This window comes from Solea solea, chromosome 10 (genome assembly GCF_958295425.1).
Source record: "Solea solea chromosome 10, fSolSol10.1, whole genome shotgun sequence".
NCBI classification, from domain to species: Eukaryota; Metazoa; Chordata; class Actinopteri; order Pleuronectiformes; family Soleidae; genus Solea; species Solea solea.
Genome location: NC_081143.1, coordinates 5,408,081 through 5,424,716, shown reverse-complemented (window position 1 = coordinate 5,424,716; position 16,636 = coordinate 5,408,081). Strand labels below are relative to the sequence as shown.

At 39.2% G+C, this 16,636-nt stretch overlaps 3 protein-coding genes across 4 annotated transcripts; 2 read left to right on the top strand and 1 right to left on the bottom strand.

The window, feature by feature from the left end:
• Window positions 1-220: 220 nt before the first annotated feature.
• On the top strand, window positions 221-4,072 carry LOC131467496 (torsin-1A-like). The gene is made up of 5 exons (XM_058641452.1): window positions 221-442; window positions 1,741-2,006; window positions 2,099-2,274; window positions 3,359-3,486; window positions 3,598-4,072. The coding sequence occupies exons 1-5, from the start codon at window positions 253-255 to the stop codon at window positions 3,840-3,842; spliced, it is 1,005 nt and encodes a 334-aa protein (XP_058497435.1). The 5' UTR covers window positions 221-252; the 3' UTR covers window positions 3,843-4,072.
• Window positions 4,073-6,156: 2,084 nt separating this feature from the next.
• On the top strand, window positions 6,157-9,200 carry LOC131467497 (perilipin-2-like). 2 transcript variants are annotated; one of them, XM_058641455.1, is made up of 6 exons: window positions 6,157-6,409; window positions 7,057-7,261; window positions 7,861-7,943; window positions 8,058-8,295; window positions 8,400-8,561; window positions 8,851-9,120. In XM_058641455.1, the coding sequence occupies exons 1-6, from the start codon at window positions 6,395-6,397 to the stop codon at window positions 8,982-8,984; spliced, it is 837 nt and encodes a 278-aa protein (XP_058497438.1). In that variant the 5' UTR covers window positions 6,157-6,394; the 3' UTR covers window positions 8,985-9,120. The 2 variants fall into 2 exon arrangements, with proteins under 2 accessions (XP_058497438.1, XP_058497437.1); XM_058641454.1 differs by having other exon boundaries at window positions 6,159-6,409; window positions 8,400-8,554; window positions 8,851-9,200.
• A 2,547-nt stretch (window positions 9,201-11,747) lies between these two features.
• On the bottom strand, window positions 11,748-16,395 carry rps6 (ribosomal protein S6). The gene is made up of 6 exons (XM_058639537.1): window positions 16,299-16,395; window positions 15,248-15,379; window positions 13,743-13,953; window positions 12,684-12,830; window positions 12,186-12,343; window positions 11,748-11,879 (listed from the first exon to the last, which is right to left on the bottom strand). Exons 1-6 carry the CDS (start codon window positions 16,302-16,304, stop codon window positions 11,784-11,786), a joined length of 750 nt encoding a protein of 249 aa, XP_058495520.1. The 5' UTR covers window positions 16,305-16,395; the 3' UTR covers window positions 11,748-11,783.
• Window positions 16,396-16,636: the final 241 nt, after the last annotated feature.

The window sequence follows — 16,636 nt, the reverse complement described above, 5'->3', positions numbered from 1 at the left end:
AACCATAAATCATATGTAATTTGTCTCCTATTTAACACTTTGACGGGCTTTTATTCTGTGTGTCGGCTGGCTTGACCGCAGTTAATTTGGGACACACCACTAGTTTGTATATATAAAACAAACAAACATGAATTAAGTCCACAAATTCAGTTATCAAATAATACCTTTGGACTCTGACGTCACGACAACTACCTTCCTGATTCAGTTCGCAATTCTTCACACATTTCCGTGGATTAGTAGCGAGACACGAAAATGAAGCCGAGGAGGCAACAGGCGCTGCTGCTGTGGCTGCTGCTCAGCTCCTGTGTGTTGACCGAGGCCATCGAGCCCATCAGCACCACCCTCGCTGTTGTCGGCGGGGTTGCGGCCATGGCGAAGTTCTATATAAACTGGAAGAATTCCGAGTGCTGTCAACCTGCGTGGATTTCGTTCAACATGACAGGTGAATGTGCACCGGTAAATTGTATTGTTTTGGTGTAAATTGGGCAGCATACAAACACACAATAAACACGCCATTCGGAATTAACTTTTATTTTTAACGTGATTCGACATTTTTAGGGGGCCAGGGGTAACTGGCTAGCGTCACTTGTCGCTGTGCAGACTGACGCAGATCCGTCAGGCTTTTCAAAATAAAAGCAACACAGTTATATTGCATGCGCAGCATAAATACTTGTTCATCCGTGTTTATGAGTGACATACCGCGGGCATGACATGGATAATTGTCAAACCGTTGGAACATTGTTTTTAAAATGGTGGTAAGATCAAATATCTAGCAGTATCATTAATAAATATACATACATCATTAAAAAGATAAAAAAGACTGTTACTGACTGATATCAGTAGCCGAAGATTCTCAAGATTGTGATATTAGTATCTGACACAAGTAAGTGGTATCAAGCCTATCATCTCATATCTCATATCATCATATCTATCGTCTGCTAGGACCGTCGTCCTGCCAAAGCCAGAGTACAGAGAGATTTAACAGTCGACAATTATGTTTCCTTTGTTTTTTTTACAGAAGGTAAGAAAAAATAATCCCTAACAGAAAAGACTAATGGCAAAGAGGAAGTAAACAAACAGAGCCCCGCAACAACAAAGCAGGTGAAACAAAAAGGACAGGACAAAACAAACAAAAAACAGCAACAGGACATTTTCCCACTCCCCTTTTATCCTGTCACGCAAATGCTTTTTAAAGATAAAATATGTAACATATCTGGATTAAAATATCCAAAACTAATGAGACAAATAATGTCGAGTGTGTGTAACACTCTTTAAATTCTGTGTTTCCTATTTAATGAACTTGTCTGTCACATTTTCAGGCACTCAGTACAAGTTTGCTATATATTTGATTGGTTACCATTGTCGAAACTGTAATTTATTATAGGAATACTTTTGGGAAGCACAATTTTTCAAAAATACTATCCCTATTCTAGTCATACAAAGCTAAATGCAAATCGGTAAAGTATTCCTTTCAGCTCAGGTCGAATTTGTCTATCTGAACCTGAGAATATTGACCAAACCTGACACAGGTCCTGTATTTTATGGTCACGACAAGTGACAAAAGTAATCGTTGCATCCACGAGTAGGCAACTACTAGCCCCAATGAACTTACACAAAGATACACAAAAGTAAAAAAAAAACACTTTTAATGTGTCCAAACCCATGGTATCCACACTCTAATGCTATTGGAGGTTTATCACCCCCTTTAAATAATCTGACTCATTGTCGTGTACGTTGCAGGCCTCCAGGCAGACCTGGACAATAAGCTGTTCGGCCAGCACATCGCCTCACACATCATCTCAAAGGCCGTGAGTGGATTCATGTCCAAAAACAACCCAAATAAGCCACTGGTGCTTTCTCTGCACGGGGGGACCGGCACGGGGAAGAACTTCATCAGTAAGCTGATCGCTGAAAACATTTACAAGAAGGGAATGCAAAGCAACTTTGTGCACATGTTCTCGGCGACGGTTCACTTCCCACATCAAAGTCAGCTCCTTCAGTACAGAGTATGGAGTAGGAAGACACTGGTTCCTTTAATGCTCGTATGAAACGTTTTGTCCCCCTGCATGAAATGAAATTTGCGATTGTTTCCCCTCAGTCTCAGCTACAGCAGTGGATCAAAGGCAACATCACCAATTGTGAGCGTTCCATGTTCATCTTCGACGAGATGGACAAAATGCATCCTGGCTTGATCGACTGCATTACACCGTACTTGGACTACCACGAAAACCTGGATGGAGTTTCGTATCGGAAAGCCATCTTCATCTTCCTCAGGTGTTCCTCAAGTATTCACAAGAGATCCCTTCTGTCCGAAAAGATTGTGTTCTTCTTGTTCTGTGTTCTTTTTACGTGGTGTACTGTCGTGTCGTGTCTCCTGAAAAAGCACTCAAAAGAGTTGATGACAGAGATGCGTCACAACAGACGTGATTCCGACTTAATCACTGTGGAAAAACCAGGGAAAAAGAGTCTGGAACACCTGTGGAGCTGAGCTGCACACTCAAGCAGGCGGTCAAATGTGTGAATTTATGTTGAGAATGGGTGAAAATCCAATTAAAAGCCAAGGTTTGGTGTTGACTTTTTGAGTAGTAGTAGTAGTAGTAGTAGTCCTTTATTGTCACACATACAGTACCGAAGTACAGCATGTACAACTGTGATATTGACAAACACCCGCAAATCTGTGTCTTGTGCTGAAGAGAGAGAAAGTAGCCTTTCCAGGTATACAATACAGAGTGGAAATTGGGCTCTTTTTTAAAAACAAATGTCGATCTTTAACACAACAAAAGCCTCTTGTGATGCTCAAATTTAACATTTATGTTGAGCACCCAACTGTACTTTTGTGCCTCCTGCATGCCTTAGATTTGGTTACATTGTCATTTAAAATTTAATTTTAGTAGAGCTGAAACAATTATTATTGTAGTTATTATATTATAGTTATTAATCGATTGCTAAATTAATCGACAACTATTTTGATAATCGATTAATCGGTTCAAAGCTTTTTTCATGATTAAAACAAGATTTCCGATCAATTATTATTTAATTAACAGGCAGATTATTTCTTGCCTGTGTCATTTCACACATGTTTGTTCCCAGAAACAGATTGGAAAGATGTGTGGGCAATTTTGTGTATCAGGTGTTATAAAAACCAATATTGATCAACCTGTAGTTGAGTCCATTTTGACATTTTAAGCAGGAAAATCACAGGTGTTGAATATGACAGTGGCTCTGTTCAGTTCAGTTCCTGTAAGTCCGCACAAGGTTTCAAAATCACTCTCCTCCCATTTTTCTTTCTGTCGTCTTTGTGAAAATGTGACCTGAGGCGATTGTAACATGTGTAGCGTGTCTCTGGTTCTACTCACAGCAACGCTGGGGGAGACAGCATCGCACAGACCACTCTGGAGTTCTGGAACGCAGGACAAAGCCGAGAAGAGATTAAGCTCAAAGACCTGGAAACCGTGCTCTCGTTGTCGGTGTTTAACAACGAACAAAGTGAGTGTAAAAGAAATTACACACCAGAAGCTTTGTTTAAAAAATAAATAAATACAAAAAAAACCAAAAAAACAGAAACACACCCTGAAAAATCAATCAATCTCTCTATAGGTGGCTTCTTTAAATCAAGTTTGATCAAGAAGAGCGTGGTGGACTTCTTCGTCCCACTGCTGCCTCTGGAGTACAAACATGTCGTCCAGTGCGCCATGGCCGAGATGATGGCCAGAAAGATGACGCCCAAAAAGCACGTAGCAGAAATGATGGCCAAAGATTTAAACTACTACCCCAAACGGGAAAGAGTCTTCTCCGACAGAGGCTGCAAGACGATAGCGAGCAAGTTGGACTTTTACTTATAACATCACTGTAAGATCTCTGCCTTTTTGTCCCACAGCAACAACAACAGCAGTAGAGTTTCAGAGATGTTGTTTTGTCTTAAATCCACTGTTTGCATTTATGTGTAATCTTTATGGTTCACTGGAGAACACCTGCCTTGATTCTTATTTTAACGTCAGCGTTGTGGGTGAGGTCGTCTGCACTGCTGAGCTACATGTCTCACTGTGTGAATACAACATGAGCTAAATATTGATATTGATAAATATTGAGAGATCCTGATGTAAATGTACCTTTTTATGATAAAGGATGTGGAAGCTAAGAATCTGTTTTTAGCTGCAGGAGAACACTACGCAAACTCAGGGAAGTTTTCTCATTTCAAAAAGAAGACAAAATCTATATATTTTTATTTAAATGCAGACAGCTCACAAAATGATACTCTGATTTATTTCTTTTAAAGATTGTGCACTGATTGAAGTTTTTTCTAAATTCCAATGCTTGTCTTGAGTTTGCCTTCGTAGTCCTGTCCTCGCGATGTGAACTTTGTACCTCTCTATTTCATAGAAACAGTCACAGGTTAAGAACACTGTACTTGTGGCGATAATGGTTTGAAATCATTTGATGAACTCAAGCAGGAGTATAGCCTTGCACAAGAGGAGTTTTGGAAATTTTTGCAAATTGGGCACTGTATTAAAGCTACTCGGGGGAAGAACCCGGATCATGTGACCAGCATTCAGGAATTGGTCCAGGTAACTAGGCATAAAAAAATGTGGAGCCTCTAAATTGTATGTGATTTTCAGGGAGGCACGGCCAGACAATATCACCTTGACTGGAAGACAGAGATTATGGGTACGTTTGGCTACTACAACAGGATGTAGAATAGTTCTGAGACACTGGAAGTCATCTACTCCATGCTGTTTTAAGGAATGGACTGAACAAATGACAAGAATGGCTACTTATGAGCGAGTCACTTACAGAGTATTGGGGAGAGAGGATATCTTTAATCAAGTTTGGGGCTCCTTCTTGATGTCAATAGAGGGGTGGTCTGTGGATCTGATTTAACCGAAAGTAACGTTTATGTGGTGGAATGAGAGGTCAAATGTTAAACATACGTGTAAGGGACACAATGTTTTTGGTTATTTTATTTTTATTATATAGCTTTTTTTTAAAAAAAATTAATTTTTAATTTTGAAAGGTGACGGTGGAGTATGTATTTATGTCTTGTTTTTTGTGACGGTGAAATATGTTGTACTGTCTACCAAAAATATTAATAAAAAAAAAAAAGAACAATGTACTTATATAATATTATAATTAACCTGTGCCTGCTGTTCATAAAGCACCCAAGCTTCAATATAGTTAAAGGGGACTTCTGGTGTTTTTCAACCTGGGCCATATGTTTATAAATGTGTGTGTGTGTAAAAACACTTTTTATGAATATAGTATTAAAATATAGTATAGTACATATAATATTGTATTCTCACAGAGATGATGACAGTCTGATAAATTAAAGATACATATATGTATGTCTGCAGTGCACATAGAGCAGCTGAACAGCAACCTAACATAAAATGGAGGACAACATTTTTATATAATTCATGAAGGTTACACTAATAAACTAATAAGTGATGCAATAGCATAGTGTCTATACTGTGGTACCTGAAAGTTAATTCAAACACTATTTAAGTACAGAAATGATGACTCATCACAACAGTCTGACTGTAACTATGCTCTTTTTTTCCTATATTTAATTAATTTATGGTCAGATGACAACGCCATGGTAACTCAGTGGTAGGGCGAGTCGTCTTTCAACTTCAAGGATCGTACGTTTATATCTGCGTACACTCAACTAAGGCCAATATGACAATAAAACCAAAAGATGTTAAATAAAATACAGTTGCAGTCAGAAATTGGACCGTTTAAGATCAAGTTTCTAAAATTTAAGGAATTATTATGATAATAATAATGATTATATTAGCAATATTCCTATTAAAATCATTTGAATTATTACATGTTTAGTTTAAACAAGTTATTAATCAAATTATTGGATTATATTAGTAATATTCCTATTATAAAAGTATACATGCCATTCTGTATCCTGAGTTTTAGTAGCCCATATATTGATTTAACATAAATACCTTTTGTGTGTATGTATTCATTGCACCTTTCTGTTCTGTTTAATGTTATTTGAAGCCCATGGTTATAATTATTCATAAATATGCAGTGTCATAATAACTAAATCTCTGACGTTTATAACAAACCAAACCGTTAGAAAATCGGTAGAAAATTGAGCAAGTTATGGTTCTTTAAAAAGTCCATGTACCACTACAACACATGTTATGGGTGAGCGAGCTGACTGTGGCAAGATCTACCCTTTTTATATCTATGTGCAGTGAGAGGCCACACGAGACGGTGTCACGGTGATATATCGCGAGAACACCATGTGATCGTGAGCTTCCGTAGAAGCAGAGCAGGTGTGCGCTGATTAATGACTCCAAATGTTGTGTGTGAGTGGGAATCCTCCGGAGTGAGTGATGCCTCTTTGAGATTTAAGCTGACAAAGTGATTTAGTGTTCCTAACATGACCAACAAACACGTGAGTACAATCAAGGAAAATGAACCGTCCACCTTTTCATACCTGAAACTACACCAGTACACCAAGAGACAGATACCGGCTTTTAAACAAACACAGTCTCTCTATTTAAACTTCAGAAAATTCCAAAATACATTATTTATTGGCTCCTGTATGATAGAAATGTAGCCACGGTGTACTAAAACACTGGAAAAACCAAACAAAACCAGATGCAAGCGTCCCCCCGATATAATAATAATAATCTGAAGGATAACAATAGGTTCCTCGCACTCGTGCTAGGAGCCGTGCAGGCCCCTAACATTCGTGGCTCGGGCCCTAACAAGTAAGAGGTACAGGTTTAATGGGCAATGTTATGCTGGGGCTTGTAAACATTCACCTAAATTGTTTTCATGTTTTAATTAGTTTTGTTTATGCTCAAATAATAATGCTTTTATATTTGTCAGTGTGCAAACTTCTTGAGTACAAGTGATGGGAATAAAATAATTCAACTCCTTGGACATATCACTGTATTCTGTAAAACATTTGTGCTTTACAATGTACAACAAAATATAAAATGAATACCATACCTGACTTGCATGAAGCTGTAGTGATGAGTTTATTAGTCATTTGTGAACATCCCAGTGAAAGGACAGTCTGCTGTTTTCTTGCAGGAGGCTCCAAATGCTGCTGCCAGACTCTCTCAGCTGCCCGTGGTTCGCTCTGCTTGTAGCAAGCTTTCACACATCTACACCGACACTAAACACAGCCACCCGACCCTGAGGACAATGTGTGAGACGCTGGAGAGCAGCGTGACGGCTCTCAGTACTGTGGCCAGTGACCGTGTCTCACCTGTCATTGTTAAACTACAGCCCCAGAGTGAGTGCTGTGGTACTGACCTATGACCTATACCTTTTCTGCCTTGTGTTTTTCCAACAGTGAGGATGTATGTGTTCAAAGCCATTTTAAGTACAACATCACTTCAGCAAACTATTATATTGTGCATTAGGTTAAAAATCTCTATAATAAATTGATTGAGACAGATTTCCATTACTGGGATAATCATGAAAAGGGAAAGTTAGTTCATATTTTACACAAGTAACTTCAAAATGCTCAGCTCACTAACATACAGTCCTTTTAAAGTGCCACAAGGGGGAGCATGAGTCTTGCCTCATGATTTATACTTATCTTATTTAAGCTAAAGCTCTTGTATTTTCAACTTCAGATGCTCACTAAAAATATGTACCCAATGCAAAAACTATTTCTTTTCAAACAATTATATTGTTAATTACACTTATTTTGGTCAGGGTACGTGAAATGTTAATTGGAATTAAGTAGCAATTCTTTTAATTTAAACCATTTGAAATACACATCAAGTTGTACTTCATCAGTTTGGACATACAAATGGAGAGGATACCGACTTAATATACTTGTATTTGGATGTGAGATGTGCTTTTAATTGATCTCTCTGTCCATAGTTTCTGCTGCAAATGATGTGGTGTGTAAAAGTCTTGACTGGCTAGAGATCACCTTTCCTGTGCTTCACACACCTGCAGAGGAGGTAACTGTTATTTTCCCATCACCTAAAGACTAATAAAATGCAGTTCCTTTTGAAAGTGTGAGGGGGGAAAAAAAAGCTCAGTGGTTCTCTCCTGGTTTTGTCTGCTTCACACAGATTGTCGCCACAGCCAAGAACAAGGTGCATGAGATCCAGGACGTGGTGAGCCTTGTAGCAAACGGGACCAAGGACTGTGTCACATGGGCGATGGAGAGGATGCAGCATGCAGGTGATGGGATGAACAACACTCTGGCAGAGAGAGCCATCACTGTGGCCAGCATGGGTCTGGACTCTGCTCTGAACACAGCAGAGGCCCTGGTGGACCAAGTTTTGCCTCCTACTGAAGAAGAGAAAAGTACATAATGCAGTTACTGAAATGAACTGTCACATTTAGGACTTGATCTGATCACATTTTTTCTCACCTACCACCTTCAAACTGTCATCTTGCTCACTTTGTAGAAGACGAAGAAGAAGCAGCAGCGGCAGGTCACTTGGTGCAGGGCTTTGAGGGAGTCGCACTCAGGAGAAGCTACGGCGTGCGACTGGCGTCTCTTACTGCCGCGCTGTGTCGGAGAACCTACCACGTGGTTGGGGTCAAGGTTCTCTTTGTTCAGGTGTGCTGTGCGTACAGTTTGACATTCTGGGAAATGTTTTTATCATTTTCAACTCTGAATTTAATTTTCACTCCCTTGAATGAGACAAACAAATATCAGAAAAATGTAATTATTGTTTTTGATCTTTGTCTAGCCACATAAAATATGTTTGCACTTTTAGTGAACCAGCATGCTGGAGCAGTAAATGAAATTACTCTATTTTGCATCTGACTTCTTACCGTTTTTTTTACTTTGTTATTCCTGTTTTTGTCGCGGGCAAAGTCCTTTTACACCTAAGAACATTTCGTCTTCAACAGGTGGAGCACCTTCAGATCATGTGGCTGAGCCTGGTGTGGAACCTGCAGGGGGTGCCTCAGTACCTGCAGTGTCAGGCTGTGTCCATGTTTTTCTTTTTCTCTCAGATTTACAAATTAAGCTGCCCACCACCTGAACAGAACCAGTCCTGTCAAGTTAGAAGACGTCTCAATGCAACCAGGGCTTTGTCAACTGACAAGGATGTGACACAGGTCAGCCCAAAGGTTTCATCACTACCCTACCGGACAAGGTCGACAATGTCTCCCGTTAAAGCATGCATGTGTTACTTTAAATAAAAGGTGTTAAAATTGGTCCCACAGCTGTCACATAATGGTGTAAAATAAAGTTATTTGAAAAGTCATGAAGCTTTTGTTGTTCTGCCTCTGTAAAAGGAAAAGAAACGATATTGCATGTTTGCTGGGTTCATCTGAAAACTGGCTGTCAAGAAAAACAACTTATTCCTTAAAGTTGTTTTCAGTCAAACTCCAACCTGTTTGCAGCCATCCAACTTCACTTACACAATAACTGCTATTTTTGATCAAGCTGCACCAGTGTTGATGGTTTTGCACAGACCATTTTGAGCAAAATTTATTTCAGGTACAAGAAACCTTCCAAATTCTTAATATGAAGGAAGTTCAATGTTTGTTTTGCAATCTCTTAAAGCAGTGTCTCCCAACCCTAGGGGGTATTCCATCAAGCAGGCTAAAGGCAAAGCCAAGCTTAAATGGCCAAGTCTGGCTAATATGAGTGAGAGTTCGGTTCCATCAAAGAGGCTGAGATTAGCCCCAACTCAGTAACCATGGAAACTATGACTCTGGCTAAGCCTCAACCATGGCTAAGCCATAACTGTGGCTCAGGTTTCCGTTCCATCAATCTGAGCCTCAACCCTGTTCCACCAAGGTGGCTAATGTGAATGCTAGCCAAGTAACCATGGTAACTTATGCTGCCGGGCAAACCTGGTCTGTAGCAGGCTAAAAGTGAAGCTTAGCACCATCTATGATCAAAGAATGTCCAATAGACAGAAACAGAGACACACAACTGTCATGGAATGATAAAATAATATGTAAAACATAAAATATATAATAAAATGTATTAAAGAAATGATTTATACTAATAATTATATATTATCTATAAGTACATTAAAGAACACTATCACTAAAATAAAATATAATAAAAAATAAGACACAAATAAATACAAAATTAAACTAATTAGCAAAAAAATATAAGAAAAGGAAATCGTCATTCTTTTGATGTAACAAGGGTTAGGGCCTCCGATTGATAGGAGATAGATGATTGATTTGCTGTCACCTGCATTCACTTACTGTAATAGGGGTCCTCGTCTCCATTGAATTGCTTGATTTGCTGAATGATTCTAGATAAATAATCAATAGATCTGTCATATGATTATTTCCTATAGAATGATAAACATTGCATTTCTTCATGTAATAATCTACCATCAATTGTATGATAAATGTGAGGAGTCATGAAAAATACTTTGATTAAATGTAGCCTATTATTATCAAAAATGTAGGCAAGGCTACTTTATATAGCAGATTTTAGAACAAGGTGACTCAAAGTGCTTTACATAAAATAAAATGAAAATACAACAATTCAACATATAGCATCTGGGACAAAATACAGAAGTAGCACAAATACAGCATGTAAAAATGACAGGCTTAAATGAAAATGATATCAATTCTATACAATTGGCCATGCAGGAAATAAATGAAAGCTATCCCATCGATTTGCATAACAATAAGTTGATAAATGTGATGAATATCACTTTCTAACATTACTATTAGTGCTGCCAAATGATAAAATATGGAGAATTTCACATACATTGCAGTGAAACAATAATGCTATTTTACTTATGTTCATATGAGTGTTACTTATTAGGGCTGTCTTTTTGTTCTTTGGGGATTTTCCTTTTCATTGTAGGGATTTGGTTGCATTAAAAGGTCCACATAATTGATCAGTTTAAAACAAAAACCATCAAGAAATCAATTGGTAGATTATTGTCTACATATATGTTGTCCCTTTGATGGAGGATTTATATAACATGATGATGCTGAAATACTTCATTTTCTTTGTCACTTACGCATTCAGCCTGTCGGCAATATTCTGCCACGCCACATCCCTCGCTTTATTGATTGCCGCGGTATTGCCCTTCTTTCGGATTATGTGGCTGTAATCCTCATATACCTCCATGAGGGGGGTTTATGAACATCTCTGCACATTCTTTTCCTCTTGCTTTTCGGCATTTTTCAGTTTCCGCGCTCGACTAGAATGGGCTTTTTATTTTCCCTGTGGGCGTGCACAAGTTGAGGCTTAACAGTTGAGGCTTGACTAAGAGTCAAGTGGAGCCAGCTGATTTCACTTGATGGAACGGCTTGGAGCTAGATTGAGAGATGGAGCTTAGTCAAGCTTACACCTAAGTCTGGCAATTCTTAGCTGCGTTGATGGAATACCCCCCTGGTCCTCAGGGAACACTGCCCTGCATGTTTTACATGTTGCCCTGCTCCAACACACGATTCAGATGAATCGTTTGTTATCAGGCTTCTGCAGAGCTTGATGACAAGCTGACCATTTGAATCAGGGCAACATCTAAAACACAGGGACACTATCTTAGTGACAGCAAGTTGACAAATGAAAACCAATTCTACACTACAGACATCTTATACTAGCACTGAGATCATGAATCTTTAAAATCTAATGTGGGACATTTTACAATTACAATAGAACTATATGATTTGGCTCTTGACATGTGGGCTTAGGTACCTGGCCAACAACTCAGTTTCATTCCTGTGATTGTCTCATATTTTAACTGGCAAATGTACAATCATAGCAAGTATTCACAGCCTGTGGTCTAAAGGTGGAAGTGAAAATGAATGAAACCACATTTTTCAGCAAAACATTATTTTATTTGTCTTTGATTTCACTTCTGGCTGGACTCTGACTTGGATGTGGATGCTCTCAGAGAAGAAAGACGGCGCCTCTTGGCGATCTGTTCCTGGCGTTTCTCCTTGGCCTCCTGTTTGCAGGAACAAATGTGGGTCAGCAGAGTCATTTCACGCAGACATCATTCGCACCCAAAGGTTTAGTATGCTACTTGGGACAATGACAGCAAAAATGAATTTTATGGTGAAAAATTAAAATATTGACTCCAATCTACAAAATAAGATCAAAGCATTGGCATTAAACAGGTGAACCTGGGAGTAATCCAAGAACCTTTTTAGTCAAATGTTTGATTTGGGGATGTGGTTCTGTTCTGCCACTTTTATTTTCAAACACATTTACCATATGGAGTGAATACAATCTGTACGATAAGAAAACATACCTTCATCCTCTTGGCCAGCAGCTTGGCATACTCGGAAGCCTCCTCTTTGTTCTTCTGGGTGCGCTGTCTCTTGAGGGCAATGCGGCGACGCTTGTGCTGCAGCACACGAGGAGTCACCAGTCTCTGGATCCTGGGAGCCTTAGTTCTGGGCTTCTTGCCTGCCAAAAAAGATGAACACACAGTTGATCTTGGGTGAAATTAAACACCTGGTGTAATACTGTGGTTTGGCAAAACTCAGTCACAAAGTACAGTGAATTTGTAGATGCAGGAGAAGTAAAAACCGAATGTCACTATTAATGTAAATGCAGAAAGCTGTCAAAATGAGCTGTATCAGCAGCTTCTAATTAGCTGACAATTATTCAGTGCACAGGTTTGCCTGCTCTGGTCCAAGCTTGTATACAAGAGATCACAACCATGAAACACATTACTATTATTAGGTAGATATTTCAAAATAAATTAAATAAAAACATTCAAACAAACATAAATCCAAAAACATACCTTCTTTAGTCAGGGGTCTTCTCACAACATACTGCCTAACATCATCCTCCTTGGCCAGGTTGAAAAGTTTGCGGATCTTGCTGGCCCTTTTGGGACCCAGACGGCGAGGGACAGTGCTGTCGGTCAGACCGGGAATGTCCTTCTCACCTAAAACAACCAGGTCAAAGTTTAGTCCACCCCATCCATTAAACAAAGCAAGGTAACCAACAGATTGCAATGAGATGGATGTCTATTCATAAATCCCGTCATTCATTCTGTGATTAATTTAATTTCAAACAATACTTGAAAAGGGTCTGTGCTCGGACTAAAATAAATGAACATTTATTAACAGTTCTAATGATTGAACAATTTCAGATAGAATTCACAAACAGCTGATCTATTACCATTAACTCATGAGTATATACTTTCACTCAACGTGGGATCCTGCTAGCACGACATAACTGTGGTGGAGACAAAAGTGTTTGAATGTGATACATTGTTCATAAATAACGGTAAGATTGTGGTATCACCTTTACAACAAAGTCTTGTTGCACTTGTGGAAATGACTACCATGAATTCTGGTGAAATACAACCAGACTTGAATGTTTAACTTTATCCATCATGACTATATTTGAGCAGGACAGTCTCTGAATGAAGCACCCACTGCCTCTGTGTGTGTGTGTGTGTGTGTGTAAGACAGACAACCCTGACACAGGCACTGACAGAGACACGACTTACTTCATAGACAAACAGCTCAACTCAAAATGTATCAATGACCAATAGTAAGAGGACGGGCTTATGTGTCGTTCTCCTAGTGAACACATGAGAGAGCAATGCAGTTCAACCATTCATGGTTACCGGTTTGGTTGCATCTGGTAAGCAGCTCCACAGTTACTCTGGCAACACACTGTCCCCCCTTAATGACTACAGATCAAGCAGAAAGGGTCTACTGGTGTGCCATCAGCAAGATATAGACATGATACAACATTCCTTAAATACTAGACCTGAGTCATAGTAAACAGGACTGTACCATGAACAATTTACCATGACCATGAAGCTGTTCACATGAGAACACTTTACCTTTCTTGACAATGACCAGATTGAGAACGCTGAGGTTGGCGTCAACAATGCAACCACGAACAGACTTGCGCTTGCGCTCGCCGGTCCTGCGGGGACGGTAGCAGGAGTGGCCCTTGCTGAGCAGCAGACGCACACGGCCATGGGTCAGCACACCCTGCTTCATGGGGAAGCCCTGCTTGTCGTTGCCTCCGCTGATACGAACCACATAACCCTGTCAAAAGGAGAGAAGTTTTGGATTTACTTTAACATATAGGTAAAAATGAAAAAGAAAAAGGATCAAGTATACAAGCTGTTTTACAAGCTCAGATACAGAAGCCCTGGTAGTAAGGCTACATCCATTCTGATGTAAGGCTACATCCATTCTGATGTAAACAGAAGCCACTTCAGTCTTCTGAGGTTTGCATTTTTTTGGAAAGAACTAACAAGAGACCACAATGGTAGGAAACAGAAGAGGGTGAAACTGAAAGTAAGTTTAACAACTATTCATTGGGATGGAAATCACAGGGTACCTCACGATACGTGGTCCACGATAACGATTCTGTGATACTCAATATACCGCAAGACAATCACAGCGTTACATCACGATAGCCGTCTAACTGATAAAACCAGAATGTTTGACGTGATAAGTTAAGTGCATCACAGACATTTTTAATGTATACACAACATGGAGAACAAAGTGCATACAGTCTATGTATTGAACGGATGGGGCATCCCTTAACATAGCTATCTCCACCATTATCCCGCTGTAAACTCACTCTTCTTCAGTCTGGTAACTTCTGGACAAGATTGCCTCATTCATCTGAGCAGTGCCGCCCCAAGGAAACATTAAGTACAATAACAGGGACTGTTTAGAGTATATTAATTAAAATATCAGTATTTGCCCTGGTGTATCGAGATAGGCTAGTCAGAACCAATTATGAAGCAAATGCGGGTAACTGTGTCATCGTTTACAATGATCTTTATGCAGACTTAATCGCTGTCCAAATTCATGCACAATTGCAAAAATGGAGCCAGCAGCATTTTCACACTGTGTGTTTCTTGAGACTCAACCACTAGTATATGTGGCTTTTTTTTAAATTCAACAATGTAAAGAAGCCTCATGTTGGCAGCTGAGGATCAACATATATACTACAGGTAGTCCAGTCATCAGAGTTGGTGGTTATATTCCTAGCTCTGCATATTCTTGACAAATACAATAGACACTGATTGGTAACAGTAAAATAAAAACCCCACACTTTTACAGATGTTATATTTGAAACATTCACTATACAATCATTCTATTAAAGATGCAGGAGAATTGAGAGAGCAATGCTGTTATTATCAGCCAGTAATATAGACTGGTGATACATGATAAACAGCTCTACAGTTTCTTTAGCAACACACTGTCCCCCCTTAATGACTACGGGTCAGCCAAAAAGGGTCTACTGGTGTGCAACACAAAAAGTACAATACAGTCACCAAACCAAACTCCACTCATCTCTGAAAAGCCATGCATCAGTATTTACCTTCCACTCATCTCCCAGAGGGTCAGCAGCCACCTCGGTGGCCATACGCTTCTCATAAAAAGTACGCAGCTTGCGCTCATCGTCGACTTCAATCAGCTTCTGGCAGCCAGTAGCGGGGAATGAGATGTTCAGCTGAAAAACAGCAGCAGTGTGACTGTTATTATGAATGAATGTTTCCTTTGAACATCATAGCAAAAAAAAATTCAAATAATTAAACAAAGTATTGTTCAAAAAGTAGGACAAAGCACTCGACTATGCAGTCCTACCCCAATTCTTCTTTTGCACCGTAAATTCAAATGAGATAACAAATAATGTAGTACAGAACAAGACTATACAGTACATATACACTTAACACATCCCTTCCTCCTCTAGAAAACAGTATTTTAGCATTATATTTAACTGTTAAGTCTGTGCTCAAAATGAAATGCTCTTCAACTTAATACGAATATAGCCTTTCTACAAATTACATTAGATGAACATGATCTTACTAGGTCCACGCACATACATGTCACCATGCAGACAGATAAAGATAGAAAGCATGGCGAATAATTATTCATAATTATCTAAGTAACTTAAAGGTTTCAGGGTGAAAAATTACCCGGTACACTCTACTATGAAAAGTATCGTTTAGTCTGAATAAGAGGGGGTACAGGATACTCGCGGCCTATTAGCTTCTATGCCGGCTAATGTAAGCTATTCTGGACGTTGCTAGCAATACAACCAGTTTAATGAGTGGCTTTTTAGACACACACCACCGTGAGTTAACGAACTGTTAGTTACGGTGTTTCTTACAACTATTTAATGCAGTATAATTAAAGTCAACTCGGTGCACATTTCCCTCTGTGCTCCGCCATGTTTCCACATCCCACTCGCAGACAGGACACTTCAACGCTAGCTCCCACTACAATCATAGATCATCCTACGTATTAAAGCATCGACTGTGCCATCACAAGAGACCGATTAGAAGTTTATAATCGTAGCTTCGTTTGTAGCTGAGTATTTTGGGTTTAGCAGCGCAACACAAAGAATTATGATAAGAAAAATGTTATACCTTCATTTTGCCAAACCGACCCTAAGACGGTCCGCCACGGGAAAGAGACCGGATATCCGTGCCGAGGTCTCACATAGGCCTCATATGTTATCGCGATAAGTGCCTCGCTTTAGTTTTCTCACCAGCTGAAGGTTATTAAACAATCTCTACAGCATTTATGCACAACTTTACTAATGTCATTAAAACATAATGGATGATAACATCAATAATATTTTATTTTTTATTACATGTTCATGTACTCGAATTAACTTAATCCGCACTGCAGTTGTTTTACATGTTGTACCTAATAATTAATTGACTTTCCTGCCTTGCCTGTATTTTCAGAATTAAGTTATTGA